The sequence below is a fragment of the Aethalodelphis obliquidens genome, unplaced genomic scaffold (genome assembly GCF_003676395.1).
Source record: "Aethalodelphis obliquidens isolate GAN/ISIS:26980383/991018 unplaced genomic scaffold, ASM367639v1 scaffold88, whole genome shotgun sequence".
Taxonomy (NCBI): Eukaryota; Metazoa; Chordata; class Mammalia; order Artiodactyla; family Delphinidae; genus Aethalodelphis; species Aethalodelphis obliquidens.
In genome coordinates, this window is record NW_020838032.1 from 4,929,411 (window position 1) to 4,944,627 (window position 15,217).

General features: G+C 42.8%; 1 protein-coding gene across 2 annotated transcripts in view; it reads right to left on the reverse strand.

Annotated features, from left to right (window-relative positions):
• NTRK2 (neurotrophic receptor tyrosine kinase 2) overlaps positions 1-15,217 on the reverse strand; it is a 383,599-nt gene that overhangs the window by 166,610 nt on the left and 201,772 nt on the right. For both annotated transcript variants that reach the window (XM_027094184.1, XM_027094181.1), the window contains exon 14: positions 1,939-2,127. In XM_027094184.1, the coding sequence (XP_026949985.1) occupies positions 1,939-2,127 (189 nt within the window). The remainder of the gene's footprint in view (positions 1-1,938; positions 2,128-15,217) is intronic.

Genomic DNA, 15,217 nt, shown 5'->3' on the forward strand with positions numbered 1-15,217 from the left:
ATAAGGAACAACTAAACAATCAATGGTCTGGTGCCCTCTGGTAGAGGGCAGAAGCTGAGGGGAAGCTGCAGGTCTCCTCAACTCTTCCAACTCTTTCTAAGTGGGAGTGGCTGAGCCACAAAACCAAGACTCCTCCAAAATTACCAAAATGTCTAATCCAAAACCTTTGTAAAAACTTCTATGAACTCTAGATTAAGGAAATGACCTTTGGAAATTTTCCTGTGGAACTTCTAAGGGAAGAAAGCACTTCTAGAAAGAACCACAGACTCAGAAGCCATCTAGCTCACTTGATTCTATAAGCTCTCATTTGTTTGCTTTCTTGCTCATTGGTTCATTTTCTCTTATTGGACTTGCTAGGCTAATGCTATCTACTTGATTATTCAGCTTTATCTTTCTTCCATTGACAAAGAAAAGCAAATTTTTGAGTACAGGTTGATTTTAGTCAACTTCAATTTTAATGCAGTCTCAGGTTAACTAAGTAAATCATACAGACTGGTGCTGGTGGTGGTGTCAGGGGTGTCAAAGTACTCTGTTCCTAGGGAGAACAATCAAAATGATGACAGAATCTCTCATTACACTATCTTGCTTTGCTTTGTTCAGTATTTGTTACACATGCAGGGCATTTCAGGAACCATTGGAGGATGCTTATCTCAACAAAGAATGCACATTTTAAGCAAACCTCCACACATCATGTTCACACCATAATAATAATATTAGAATTAATAATACTTTGATTTCAAAGACTACCTTTTATTTCAAGGAGCTCAATGTTCTTCACGTATGCTATTCTATTTATCTTATCATATTACATATTCAACTGAAAGCTATGTTGAGGTTCAGTCTCACACATTACAAGACTGTAATACTGTTCACCCTAATGATTAAATTCAAATCCATTGTTAAACATACCTCAGGATAAATTTGAATGAATAGGAGGAAATTACAGATGTTCCTTTATATTTGAAAAGATACTCACTGCTAAGTCCCCTTATCCATGAGCATTCTCAATGGAAAGTCAGTCCCCAATATCTAACCTTGAAATAGTCTTACCTTACCTGAGACAGGGCAGGAGAACAGTATTTAAGATGGGGCAAGAACATGCAGATAGACAAAAGGTACCCACTTGTCAGTGCCAGAGAACCCCTGGGACCTTAGCCACCTGATATTCTAGCCCTCATGGCCCCTTATTCATGTGTAAGGGAAGGCCTGGAGTTCCACTGGCATAAGCCTGTTTGTCTACTGTGACTTTATTTCTTGTCCTTCAGGCTGTGTTCCAGCCTCTATATTTGAGCACTGGCTCAGAAGATAGGATAAGATAAAGATTCCAAGTTTCCCAACAGAGGCTAGTGGGTTAATTTGGTTCTAAGAAATATAACTCAGTGTACTTAACAGGCAGCCCATCTGTTGTGATGTCCCTTTGCTATTGTGACATCACAACAAGCCTCATACTGGGAACTAGGACTGAACAAAGAAAACAGAACTACCTAAATTGATACCACCTGTGTGCAACACAGAGCATTCCTGACTACCATTAGTGTATATTTTAAGGACTTTCAATAGACCAAATTTAAATCCCACCAATTGCTTGTCTTCTGTAACTGATGTATGTGCATTCTAATGACACTTCTGGTTTCTGTCTATCTTTTTCAAGATAAGCATGCCTTGATTCCAACTTCATGTTGACAAATGGTTTTGGAAAATGGATCTCAAGAGAAGTCAGTATCTGCCCACAGTTCCAATCCCAGCAGGAGACACACCCTGAGAACTCCATAATCAACAAACTAAATGATCTATTCCTTGGGCTCAAAGCCCCAAGGATACTCAGACATTTCACACTGTACCCTCCCCTCAGTCATCCTCGTCAGGGACTCCGATAAGCATGCTGCTTGATACAGCTAGGCAGCAAATGGGCCAATAAGTATAAACAGCTGTACTTACATGTGTCTGGCTTGAGCTGACTATTGGTGATGCCAAAGTACTGGGGATTTTCAATGACAGGAATCTTGGTCATTCCAATAATGACAGCATCAGGGCCACCCTCTGAAGACGACGGAGTGTTACTCCCATTGGAGATGTGATGGAGTGGGCTGGCAGAGTCATCATCATTGCTGATAACTGAGGCTGGGCCTGGAGTTGGAAAAATACATATTCTCCTGTAATTTTTCATGGCTTTGTGGAGCTATAATTCACATACCTAAAATTCACCCATTTAAAGTGTACAATTCAGTGGGTTTTAGCATATTCCAAGAGTTGTGAAACCATGACTACAATCTAATTTTAGGAGATTTTTATCATCTCAATTAGCAGTCGCTTCCCATTCTCCCCGCTTCCAGCCCTGGGCATCCACAAATTTACTTTTTACCTCTATGGATTTACCTATTTTGGACATTTCACATCAATGGGATCATATAATATGTGATCTTTGGGGCTTCTTTCACTTAGCCTGACGTTTTTAACGTTGATTCACATGGTAGCATGCATCATTACTTTATTCCTTTTTATTGCCAAGTGATATTCCATGGCATGGATACACCCCATTTTGTTGACCCATTCATCAATTGATAGAAATCTGGGTTGTTTAAAATTTTTGGCTATTATGAATAATATAGCTATGTGCACTCGTGTACAAGTTTTTGTGTGGATATACGTTTTCATTTCTCTTGGGTGGAAGTGCTGGGTCATATAGTAGCTTTACGGTTAACCTTTTCAGGAGCTGACAAACTGTTTTCCAAAGTGGCTGCACAACATATCTTATATCCGCAACAGCAATGTGTGAGGGTTCCAATTTCTTTACTTCCTTCTCCTGTAATTCAATATGCAGCTTTCCTCTCTGTATTCTGAACATCTTTAGAGCACTCTCTCATTGAAACTCCCAGCATGAATCTAGGATTCCTGTTGTACAGTGTACTGAAAGACGTCCTAGAAGTTCAAAGATCTGATCCTTTCACCACTCTCTGGACAAATCACTTAACTTTTTTGTACCTCTACATCTGCTTACATGTGTAAAATATGCAAAATAGTATCTGCTTGTTACTTTCTGAGACTGGAATGAAACTACTGATATGAAAATGTGCTTCATGAGTATGAATTACTACTAAGTATTACTAAATAAACTTACGAATAACTGGTCGACTAGAATTGCATCGGCCTGTCCTATTACTATGCTCCACTTTCTGTATATTCTCTCAGCAGCGGCACCACTTTTGCACGCAAAATACTTTCACAGCAATAATGGACCAATCCCATGGCAAAGTTCCCTGTTTTGCCTTTAGCCATAACATTATTTGTAGTGTCATTACATGGATGTCTTTATACTAAAGCAATAACCATAACATTTTTCATACCAGATTTAAACTTTCCAGTCCAGAGTCTCAGAACGTATATACCCATAAATACAGTCTACTGTATCTTGTCTAAACAATTCAACCATTGACCTATAATGTTTGCAACCAAAAATACATTCACAAAGATAAAGGTCTACATTCATTGAAAACGTGCAAACAATTAAGATCTCAGTGGCTTTTGACAGACACGCCCTACAGGGAAAGTAGACAAAGCCCCCTAGTATAGTACACAGGATTCTACAGTATCCTGAATAGGTGCAGGGTCTTCCAGAAGGCTCCCACTGGCCAGGGTTACTATAATGAGCTAAGAGGAAGACAGGAAGAAAAGGATATGGAGGAAAGACAAAGGGAGGGCAATGAGAAGGCAAAATCCAATGTGCAGAGAAGACAAATGTGTACTGGTTAAATGAAAGCCTTAATCGCTACTTCCTGAGCAAGACCACGTGCGTTTGCCCAGCCCCCCAGGACGTTTCAGCACCTCCAGCAAATCTCTCCCTCTTCCTCACATTTTACTTTTTCTATAAGAAGCACAGCAATAGAAACAAAAGTTGTTGTATCATACTTTTTTGAATTCCCTACGAAATATCACGGTAATCCATCCCCCAACCTCCAAGATCCATTTTCCCTCTTATATGGGGATTATCACAGTTTGTAGGGATAACGACATTCCCCAGCTAGCTGAATCTTAAACTAGGCAGGAGGCAGCCAACTGCTATTATAGGTGATTTTTTTTTTTTTTTTTTTTTTTCCGGTACGCGGGCCTCTCACTACTGCGGCCTCTCCCGTTGCGGAGCACAGGCTCAGGATGCGCAGGCTCAGCGGCCATGGCTCACGGGCCCAGCCGCTCCGCGGCATGTGGGATCTTCCCGGACCGGGGCACGAACCCGTGTCCCCTGCATCGGCAGGCGGACTCTCAACCACTGCGCCACCAGGGAAGCCCTATAGGTAATTTTTAAAAACACTCTCTCAAGGGGATGTGTATTTAAGTTGCTTTTAATGATACACTCCGGCTTAATTCTGCAAGCAAGTCCTCACACAGCCAATTTAGAAGCCACAGAACACTCAAAGCAAAGGCAAGCTTACCAGTTGTATTCATCTTGAGCCTAGCTCACCAGTGTTAGTAAACAGTGGAAATTCTGCCAAGAATAGCTACACAGACAAGTCCTTTCTAATATCCTTAACCATCCCTGTTTTATGATTCCTGACAGGCCCCGATCACCCAGAGCTTAAACCCAGAGGTGGAAAATGGACACGTGTTATGCTAAGCTTTCTGCATCTTGTCAATAAAACCTTCCCATCATGGGCTCCCTTGCTCCAGTCCCGGTGCAGCTGTCCCCTCCTTCGACGTTACCAAAGCACGCTACTGTCCGAGCTCCCCGGGAAGGGTGCAGTAGAGGCCACACATTTCTCAACAGATTCCAGGCTTCACATTTACCCCCAGAAATGCAAGAGTTGTCATGTTCAAACACTCCACATGCTGTCAGAAGGCCAGCGATATCTGCTTCTGGACTCCCTGCAACAATTAGAAACGCACTGATCCCAGTTGCTTTTCCTCTGATTCCCTTTTGGCCCAGGACAGGCTATCCACATTCCCATAGCATTCAATCATTTTGGAGGAGGATGATACTTAGAAGACAATGTTGAAATTCCTCCAGGAATTCGGGCTCTGAAGCATCTGCCACGCACACAGTGGAGCCTTACTTAAAGAGTTCAACCAAGGGACTTGCTCTTCGCTTCTCCATCATCAGAGGACACCCTTTCCTTCCTGTGGCCTCGCTGAGTAAAACCCCCAACTCTGAGGTAACAGATTCCAAGGGGGGAGGTTCTCTGTTTGGGGGGAAAGTTTTTAAGCACAGAAGCGGTATAAAGCACCAGAGGTAATCTTTCAAAAGCTTTTTCGCTTTGCCAGAAGGTCACGGTTGACAAATCTGAGCGACATATAAACCTCAACAGTTTATCAAGTGGAATGTTAATTCAAGTGCTGTTTTCTTCATTATTGATGTTCCAGATCCTGGAAGATTGATACGGCTGGCAAGGTTGCAGAGATTCAGCCATTTTTCTATGAACATTTTGATCGAATGGAGCACAGCGAAGCTGCAAAGGGGGAAAGCTCTCAGGGGGGAAGATGAATGTCTATATAATTTGACAGCAGCCTGTCTGCGCATATCATGGATGTCTCGTTATGTGTCTGTGCACGTGGGGAAAACACCCCAAAAAGACAGACAGAAGAAGAGTCAGGGGCACATCACAGCGGGTGAGAAATTCATAGGAGGACTTGAAAAGATGTCTTACAATGTTAACAGAAAGTTTTAAATTGCTGGGTATGTGCGGCTTGCTGAGCTTGGGGTACATAGTTCTAATTACTGAGCTGACAAGTAGGAGCTATGCCTGGAAACATTTTTAGTCCATTTTTATTTTAATATGTCTCACATGCAAAGAGGCATTTTTCTTTTACCAGAGCTGCTCAGTAACGTATCCTGCATAAATGACTTTACAGACATGTTTAAACCTGACTGAGACTTTTTTCCCTGATAAGAATTGATGTAAGTCATCTGGAGAAAGAGATTCCTTCTCTCAAGACCAACATGTCTTCAAGGAGAGAGACAGATTATTGTTCTTAAATAGCTGTATTAACCATGTCTTTTATTTTCTGTATTCTGATGCTTCAACATCTGAGGCTTTGGTGACAGAGGAGGGACTGCCAATTCCTAGAGATAATAAAGTACCTGCCTACGAGAGTACGTTTCATATACAAACTGACCAATCCACAGTCTACGCCCCCAACCGCATCACTTACCAGGCTCTCACACTCCAGTCCACAATCCACCTGCCCCATCATCCCAGAGCCAGGTATAAGACAACTGGGGACCGTCCCTACATCCCAGAGCCCACTGACCTTACTCAACCCAGCCAGTCCTAAACCTGCTTACCCTGCCTCGCCCATTCCTTTCTGCAGAAACCACAATAGAGGCTCTTGTCTATGTTTTCCCCTTACTCCCTCTGCCTCCTGATGGACCCTGTGCCCCCTTCAGCACCACGGTCCCCACTGTGTCATGGCCTGCCCTCTTCTCTTGGGATCTGTGAGTAACGAACGATATTTTCAGTGGCAGTCGTCTCCAGACCTGTGACCTCCCCACAGCTGAAAAATCATAAAACCTACATTTTAAAGCAGCGGCACTTCTGATGAACTGTAGCTGAAATAACAATTCTGGAGAAGAATTCCCTCTGCTGTAGCCTAAAAGGGTGAAGCCCAGTTTTTGAAGCTTTCCAGGAACAAGTGCCTCTCTGCAGAGCAAACCGGCCTGGAAAACATGTACGTGGTTGCACCACGTAAAATGCCAATAAGCATAGTTAACTATTAATTTTATTTTTAAAGGGGAGATAAAGAGTAAGAGTATGGTGTATACATTTTCAAAGGATCTATATATGCCATAAAATTTATTTTCTTTGTAAGGACATAAGAAATATGTGATAGGTACATCTCTTGGGAGAGAGCTGGTGGGGAGAAACCATGGAGGTGGGTAAGAGAGACATTGTTTAATATTTACATTTCTGTACTGTTAATTTTTGAAAAAATCTTATGGATGTATAATTTTTCTCTATGTTAACAAACACTCTCTGGGTACAGGGATAAATGGTGTTTTCGTTTGTTTTATTCTTTATCCTTTTCTGTTTTTAAAAAATAAAGCACTACTTCAAAAAAATTTAAAACAAAACCAAAGCAAAACATTTACATGGTTGCACCGATCTGCTGTTTAGTGGAAGGAAGACCCCATTTCATGGCGCTGTTGTGAGAGAGTTTGTCACTCAACTCCCCTCTTCACCTCCACACACAGTGTGAGCACAAAGCCTTGGAACAGGGTACCTTCAAGACAGTATGGACAATCTCTCTGCTATCTTGGCAAAGTGCCTATGATCAGCTGGATCTGAAATTTGTCCCTGGGGAGTCACAGACAAGTCCTGAGCTGGTGGAGCTTAATGTTCCAACTGTGCCACACTCCACTTTCTCTTTGCTGGTCAAGAGCTTTAGTCTTGGAATTCCTGGGGCTAGCTAAGGGTGAGGGTGACTTTCCCCCTTCAGGCCCTCTCTGGCTCAGTGTCTGCCACCTCTGGGTTCAGTGGTTTTGGATCACTGGACTGACACTGAGAAAGGCTGTCCAACAGGAAAGGTCTGCTATCGGGCTCAAAAAGAGAAAGGAAACAGGCTTCCTTGTATGGATGGGATGAACACGTACGGGGCGGATGGCTCAGAACTGGAAGGCTCCATGACCCTGGTACACTTCCCCTATTTTACAAGTTTCCCTATAGCCAACCTTGCTACCGAAATAAATACTAACCAACAGATACTAAAGATGGGGCCAGATCTTGGAAACACACAGGCAAGATGTAAAGACAGTTTGTGTTTTCATGCCTTCTAAGCAATTCCTGTTCATTGTCTCTGTACCCATAGAAAATACTGAACAAATCGGAGGTCCCGGGAGATCACACCTGATTCCAGTCCCAGTGATGAGTTACATTATCTGCATTCATTTCATAGCTACAAACTCTGCTTTTCAATTTCCAGCACATAGTCTGAATGCAAGGAACAGAATGCAATCAAGCACAAATCGTAGCGTCTGGACGTTAGAGTCTTGCTTTGAAAGAGAAGTGGTCATAAACGAACAGCTGATTTCCCAATTCAGAAATTTATTACATGTTGGCCAGTGGAAGAAAGTTAAGATCCGAACTTGCCCAGACTTGAATATTCAGCCAAATGTTTGCTGTACATGGAGTTGGAGTGTAGTTGCATTTTATTTCCTTAACCTTCTTAAAAATGCAGCAACAAGCTAGATCTGGATGACGGTTAACACTCCCCCATAGGATAAAAACAAGGTGATGTCAAAAATACAAAACCATTTACTAAAGTCAGTGTTCCTTTTCTGGAAAATTCTAGGCATCTTTCTTCAGCAAATCAGAAACCGGGAACACAGAAAAAGAATCAAGGACCAACAAGTATAAAGAGAGTCAAAGCAGTTTCATCCTAATTAAACCACACAAACTCATTACTTATCCAAAGAATGAGGAACTACTTACCAACACCTTGTCTTGATTTTACTTTCCCAAATCCAAACCATGAGAAATCTGAAAACCACAACAAAACATAAAATAAACTTCGAAACAGAAGCGTACACCAGAAGCATTCAGCACTGTCCCTAGAGAAATAACAAACTGCCCCAAAAAGCTCCACTGGGGACCAAAGCTTCCCCTCAAACACCTGGAAACTAACCCTTGGATTTTTGTGTAAAGATTTATTTCTCATCCTGAGAACATGGAGGTTGGAATAAGATAAGAGACAGCAAGAGCTTGTCTTTGAGAAAAATGGCCCAAACCTAGGGTTAAAGGCACTGAGCAGATTTTCCTTCTCACTGTCTCTCTTCTCCCTTAAGTATTGAATCATCAAACAGGGAACTGCAGGGATGAAAACCACACAGTGCATTCAACAAATGCACCATGGCTCTCAACCACAGACATATGGGAAAATAATCAAAGAAAACAGATCTTTTCTGGAGCTAAGACAGACAGTACAAAAAAGGAACGTGAAATCCTCTGGGAGAACTGACACTTGGACTAGATGGGAATTCAAGAGGAAAAAAGGGGACCACAGTTCCACAACTGACTTGCTGTGTGACGGTGGGCAGCTCCCAGCAGCTCTGCGCCTCTTTATAACACAAGGTTCCATGAGGCACGTGTGGGAGAAAGTGTGCCAAATGTTTGGAGGTCCTCCAGTGAATAATGCCACAATGAAATGCCTATTTATTTCCTGGGCCCTTCTAGGTAATTTCCGCTGGGTTCAAAGTAAACTCTGCACAGTGGGGAAATCCCTGGATAAGAGGCCAATAAAGGGAATGGAGCCCAAATAAGTAGTAACTGTGTTTCTCAGCTCCTTACATCTGTAGTGATTTTTACAGGCAGGATAAAAAGCTACATAAGAGAAGAGCCCATCAAAATGAAAAATACATACGAAAACACTCTGCACACTCAAAAATGCCTTACAAAGTTGTCATGAATACTATCTTTTTCAAGTACATTTAGCCTTTCCTTTCTTAGTATTCTACAACTTCAGCTCTAAGCCAATTTTTACTTCTGATTGTTATTCCTCTGAATGCTTTCTTCCAGATTTTAAAAGGCAGGCCTCTGGCCTCTATCCAATGCCAAAGAAAGATTCGTTTGCACAGAAGAAAGTGACCTCATTCACTGGGTCCTCAGTGTAGCGAGGCCAGGCTGTGCCTGTGGATTTCTTAGCTACGACTTCTCTCTTTCAAAATGGAGTGTATTTTCCTACTGGTCACTTTTTGTTTTTCTATACTTGTTTGATTTACATAGTTTTAATTAAATCGTGGATTGAATATCTGGACTCCTTTTTTCACTTGAGTATTTTTTCAAAATCATGTTTCTGTCTTACAGAGAGCCCACTGAAGGGCAAGGCCATAGCACTCCTCACTGGTTACCTGATTCAGATTATTGTCCACCATCCACTATCATAACCACAACTGCAATGAACATCTTTGCACGTCTTAGGTGCTCCCATCCCCATTTTCAGAAATCATTCCCTCAAGATAAATCCCAGAAATGGAATTACTGTGTCAAAAGGGGGAAATATTGTTAAGGTTCTCGATGCACGTTACCTAATTGTTTTCCCACTACATGAGGTATTACTTTCACCAACAGCGTACAAGAGGGTGGAGTGTATTTCCAATGGGAAAGCTAAGGGTGAACCATTTCCGACGTCTATCCTGCCATTAGTAGGTCTCCACCTAACTGAACAGAGACCTGGTAAGTACTCTCCTCCCATCTGTGCCGCATGACGCCACTCACCCCCCACGTGTCCTAGGCTGGTGTTTGACACAGGTGCAGTAGGGAGAACTACAGGTATGAAAAGCATAAGAATAAAGCAGGTAACACTTGTGCAATCATCATAATTCATAAAATGCCTCCCCCACCTCAGACATTTCTCCCTTAGTCCTCAGTCAAACCCTGTAATATATCCCAGTTCCTTAACAAGGGATTGAGACTCAGAGAGGCCGACAGACTTAGCAAAGGCCACAGCCTTTCGACGCCAAATCCAGTATTTCCATTCTTTCTTAGTTGCCTTTCCAATCCTCCAAAATACTTAGCCAAAATTAGCCAAAGCTGATGTAAATGTTGTAGCGTTTACAACGCTACAATTAGGATTCAATCTTATACATAGAAAAGCATTAGAAGTAGTTATTCATTCCTTATTTATTTATTCAGCAGGCATAGCAGAAGATTCAAATACAAAGAGCTGTATGGCCTGCGCTCAAGGAGTTTACAATCAAGGATCAACTCGCGTGGAAGAACAACCGGGGTGTATGGGAACTCAAACAAGGAGTATCTAGCTGAATCTGGGAAGCAGGTTGCAGGGGGAGCAGGTAAGGGGGGAGAGTTCTCTGGCTTCTGGACAATAGATTAAAATTTGCCAAGAATGGGAAAAAGCAGAGGAGGACATTCTCACTGTAAATAGTCCAGTTCTGGTTAGAGAGGGAAGCATTCATTTGTCAAGGGGCTGATGAAGCTGGAAAGCGGAAAGAAGCTGAAACACATAAGCAAGGGCCAGGTTAAGAGTTTGGAATCTATGGTGAAAACTGCAGGTAGGCCCTAGAAACCAACCAACCAACCAACTTCAGGCCAGGAAGGAACATAATCACAGTTAATGTTAGAAAGTGGTTGCAGGATGGAAACAGGATGATGTAATGGAAAGACTGAGGGCAAGAGACTGGTTGAAGAGGCTGCTGGAGAAATCAGGGCCTGAGAGAACTGTTACCTGAGCCAGGTAGTGGGGAGGTGGGACAGGGATGAGGAGGGGATGGCTGTCCGGACGCTTTAGGGGAATCAAGAGGACTTGGCGATCGATTGCAAGTTGAGGGGAATATCGGAAATGAACAGGGACGTTCTTGGGTTTAGACTACAAGACACATGGTGATGCTGCCCAGTGTCTCCAAGGAACCTGGCAGGAAAATAGGCAAGGGGTTCAACTCACAGCATGCGTGTGGGGCATAATTCCCAAATAAGGTGACTACGTGCGGAAAGCCTCAGAGGGAGGCATCCAGTGTCTGGGGCTCGGGTCTGGAGCTCAGAACCCAGGTCTAGTGTCCCAAGTGGATCTGCTCAAGTTTAAGTGGAGCCCAGAGTCCAACTGAGAACAGAAGCTGGATGCTGCAGCTGGGACACATTTCTTCTTGGACACATAAAAAAACACCCCTTTTTGTAGGTACAAATAAAAGGATATCCAACGAGGCTAACTTTTGACAAACTTATTCCTAAATTGCTAAAATACTTCTAAGTTCTTTTTAACAGTCACACAATTATTACATAAGAGAGGCTATAATCTTCTTGACCAGAGTTCTTGGAAAATTTAACAAATTAGGCAGAGCACCATCACATTGATACGTCTCCCTTCCAAGAACTGTCCTTTGTTCGACTTTTTCTTGATGAATTTAAGCAGTAGTCTTAAAACCGTGGTACTAAATTTCACCCGCAAAAATTTCCCATAAGGCCAAAAAGAAACAATTTCTCAATTTCCTGTGATGTTTCACCCATTGGGAGCAGAGTCCTGCCAAAGATTCATTTATTTTCTACTTAATAAGAGACACTTTATTCACTGCAACATAAAGGGCTCCTTCAAAAGCAAATGTAATTGCAGCGAGCTTAAAGGAACTCCTTCTTTTGGAATCAAGACCAACAAAGAGTCTAAATTATGAAATTAACCAATTAAATCCATCTCTTCTTGAAGAAAGTTCAATCTTCCCTATCCAGAGAAGAGGAATGTAGAAAAGAAAATAGCGTATTAACACATTAACAGCTCTAAAATGGAACTCTAAATAAAATAAATAGCAATAAAGATTCCTTTTCAAATGTCTCTCAGAGGAAATCACTAAAATTTAGGGGGTTGAAAAGGAATATTTATGATGCAAAGGAGAGAATCAGAGGAAAGAGCGAGAAACAGGCAACATGGAAGAAATTTAATCTTCCCTGTGGTGCTGAATGGTACAAACACTAAATGTGATTTTTAGAAGGGCTCTGATCTCAAGAGAATGCCATTTCTGGATTTTTTTTGTAAGTTTCAGAAAAAATTGATTTTGTATATTAGAAGGAAAAGCAGCTCTTCTAACTCTGGAGGAATTAAAATTTGCTGTGTTCTCAATTGAAATTTCTTTATATATATATATATTTTTTTTTAATTATTGAAATTTCTTTATATTTTAAGGCAAAACTCATCATCCTCTGCCCCCAAGAAAAGCATCTCTAATGATGGAAGCTAATGGGAGAATATGATTCACTGACAGAAATGCACTTCACTTCCAACTTCTTCTTCCTCTCCTTCGGAGAGTGGGCCACACCCACTCCCCGAAGGACACATAAGAGAGGAGCTATGGGCTCCTTGCTGCCGGGAAAGTGTTGAGCCCAGAGTAGACTCCATAAGTGCTTGGGTGAGCAGCCGACTGCCTGTTACCTCACACAAAGTAGGATGACTGGTCATTGCAGTGGAAAGGAAATGAATGCAAAGGACCGCTTTGTGGACAATACAATCATCTCTCTTTCCAACTGACACATAATCGGAGTGAGTAATAGTTTGCTTCAAATTAATTCCAGTTCCTCAGGGCACAGAATAGTGTCGTTTGGGGCCAAGTTTCCACTTCAATTTAAACTTAATCTTTTACTTAAGGACACAACCTTTATATATAAGTCCCATCTCCACAGACCAAGAAGAGGGCTCACTTTGAGTTAAACTAGTTCCCGAAATCACAGTTCAAAAGGGTCCTGGAGGGCTCCCCTGGTGGCGCAGTGGTTGAGGGTCCGCCTGCCGATGCAGGGGACGCGGGTTCGTGCCCCGGTCCGGGAAGATTCCACATGCCGCGGAGCGGCTGGGCGCGTGAGCCATGGCCGCTGAGACTGCGCGTCCGGAGCCTGTGCTCCGCAATGGGAGAGGCCACAACAGTGAGAGGCCCGCGTACCGCAAAAAAAAAAAAAAAAAAAAAGGGTCCCTGGATTTCTCCTGACCAGCCTTCATTGGCTCCATCCTTTCCCTTCCCTCAAACTTCCAATGTGAGTTATGTCCACTGTTCTTAAGAAAAGGAACACTGAAGATCTCCAATGTGACAAATTTAAAGAAAAATATGTGTTTTGTGGCTGAAACTGCTAGCTGCTCTCTGAAGTCTGTATTTCCCTCTTTTTCCCTGGGCCCACAGCTAGACTACATTTTCCAGCCCTTCCTGCAGTTAGTCGTGGCCATACTATTAAATTCCAGCCAATGGAAGGTGTGCAGAGCACTGAGCACCACTTCTGGGCTGGATGACTTATAAATGTATGCTACCCCACGCTCTTTCCCCTTCTACTTGTCCAGAAGGAAGACTGAAGACAATGATTACGGTAAACTTGGAAGTTATGACTTGAAGATAGCAAAGAAATTCTCTGCTCATTCTCCCAGTATTGTTTGGTGAATGCAGACAGTGTAGAAACCGAGTTCTTCTACCTGAGGTCCAATGAAGCTGAGCTATGTATCCTCCAACTTTCATCCATATGCAAGAAATAAACTATTGTGTTTGAACCATTTTCCACTTCAGGACTTTTTTACTATGGTAGAGAGCCTATCCTAACCAGTACAAAGGGGAAGATATACACATGTACACATAGAAATTAACTGACTCCATAACCTCTAAATCCCCCATCACAAATTCATAATTGTGTTCCATGTATATCTATATTTTTAAATCCACAGTGTGAAAATCCACAGATTTCATCAGATTTTCCAAAGCTACTTCATTGCAAAATGCTAAGAACCCCTGAAATACATACAAATGGTTTCAGAGACAAAGATATCAATGCATAGGTACTCTGCATTTCAATTCTATTTGATTATATTCCCTATCAACACTTGAACCTGGGTGCTGATAACCATCTATCATCTCTCACCTAAACTTCTATAGCAACCTTCTCATTCATCTCCTGCTCTGTTCTTGCCTCCCCGGAATCTCTCCTCTGCAGAGCTGCTGGGATAATTATTTTCAGGTATCAGTCAGATTATTGCATTCCCCTGCTTAACATCATTTAAAGGTTTCTCCTTGCATCTAGAATAAACTCCTGATGATGACTAGAGTCCCGTACGACGTGGCCTCCCCCAGCCTCCCCCGCCCCCGCCCCCATCTCCTGTGAAACGACCACAGCGGTCACTTTCCTGTTCCTGCTCACTCTGCACATTTCCTTGCCTCCTTCCGGAATCCTCTGTTTGGGCTCTTCTCACGCCTAACCACCACCTCTCATCCTTCGGGTTTCAGGGCAACTATCACACCCCAGAGGAGCCCCGACCTCACCACTAACCCGAGCCTCTCTCAGCCCCTCTCACTAACTATCATCTCCTCCTTCTCAGTATGTACCAAGAAAGGACCTGACTCACTTCAGGTATTATTTCTTGTCTGTATCCTTTACTAGGACTGGAGCTTCACAAAGTCCGTGACTGTCTTAGAAGAGGCTCAGCCCCCGCACCCCCACTGGAAACAGACTCTGACACAAGGATTCAAGTGAAGGCAGTTTAGTAGGAAGGGATCCAGGAAAACTAGAGGGGGAGTGAGCCGGTGACACAGGAAGTGAGGGGAGCCTGCAGTGGATGCGTTATCCAGCGGGTTACACTGTGGACAACTAGAGTTCAAATCCCTGGGGTGCTTGGGGAGAGGGTGTAGAATGCATCTCAGAGTTTTCCCATCCAAAACATGAGGAAGTTGGGTCATTTACCTTCCAACTACCATCTGTCATTCTGCTAAGAGAGAGCACTGGGGTAGATTCCCGGTGTTTGCAGCAGGACACTGGGGGCCAGCACG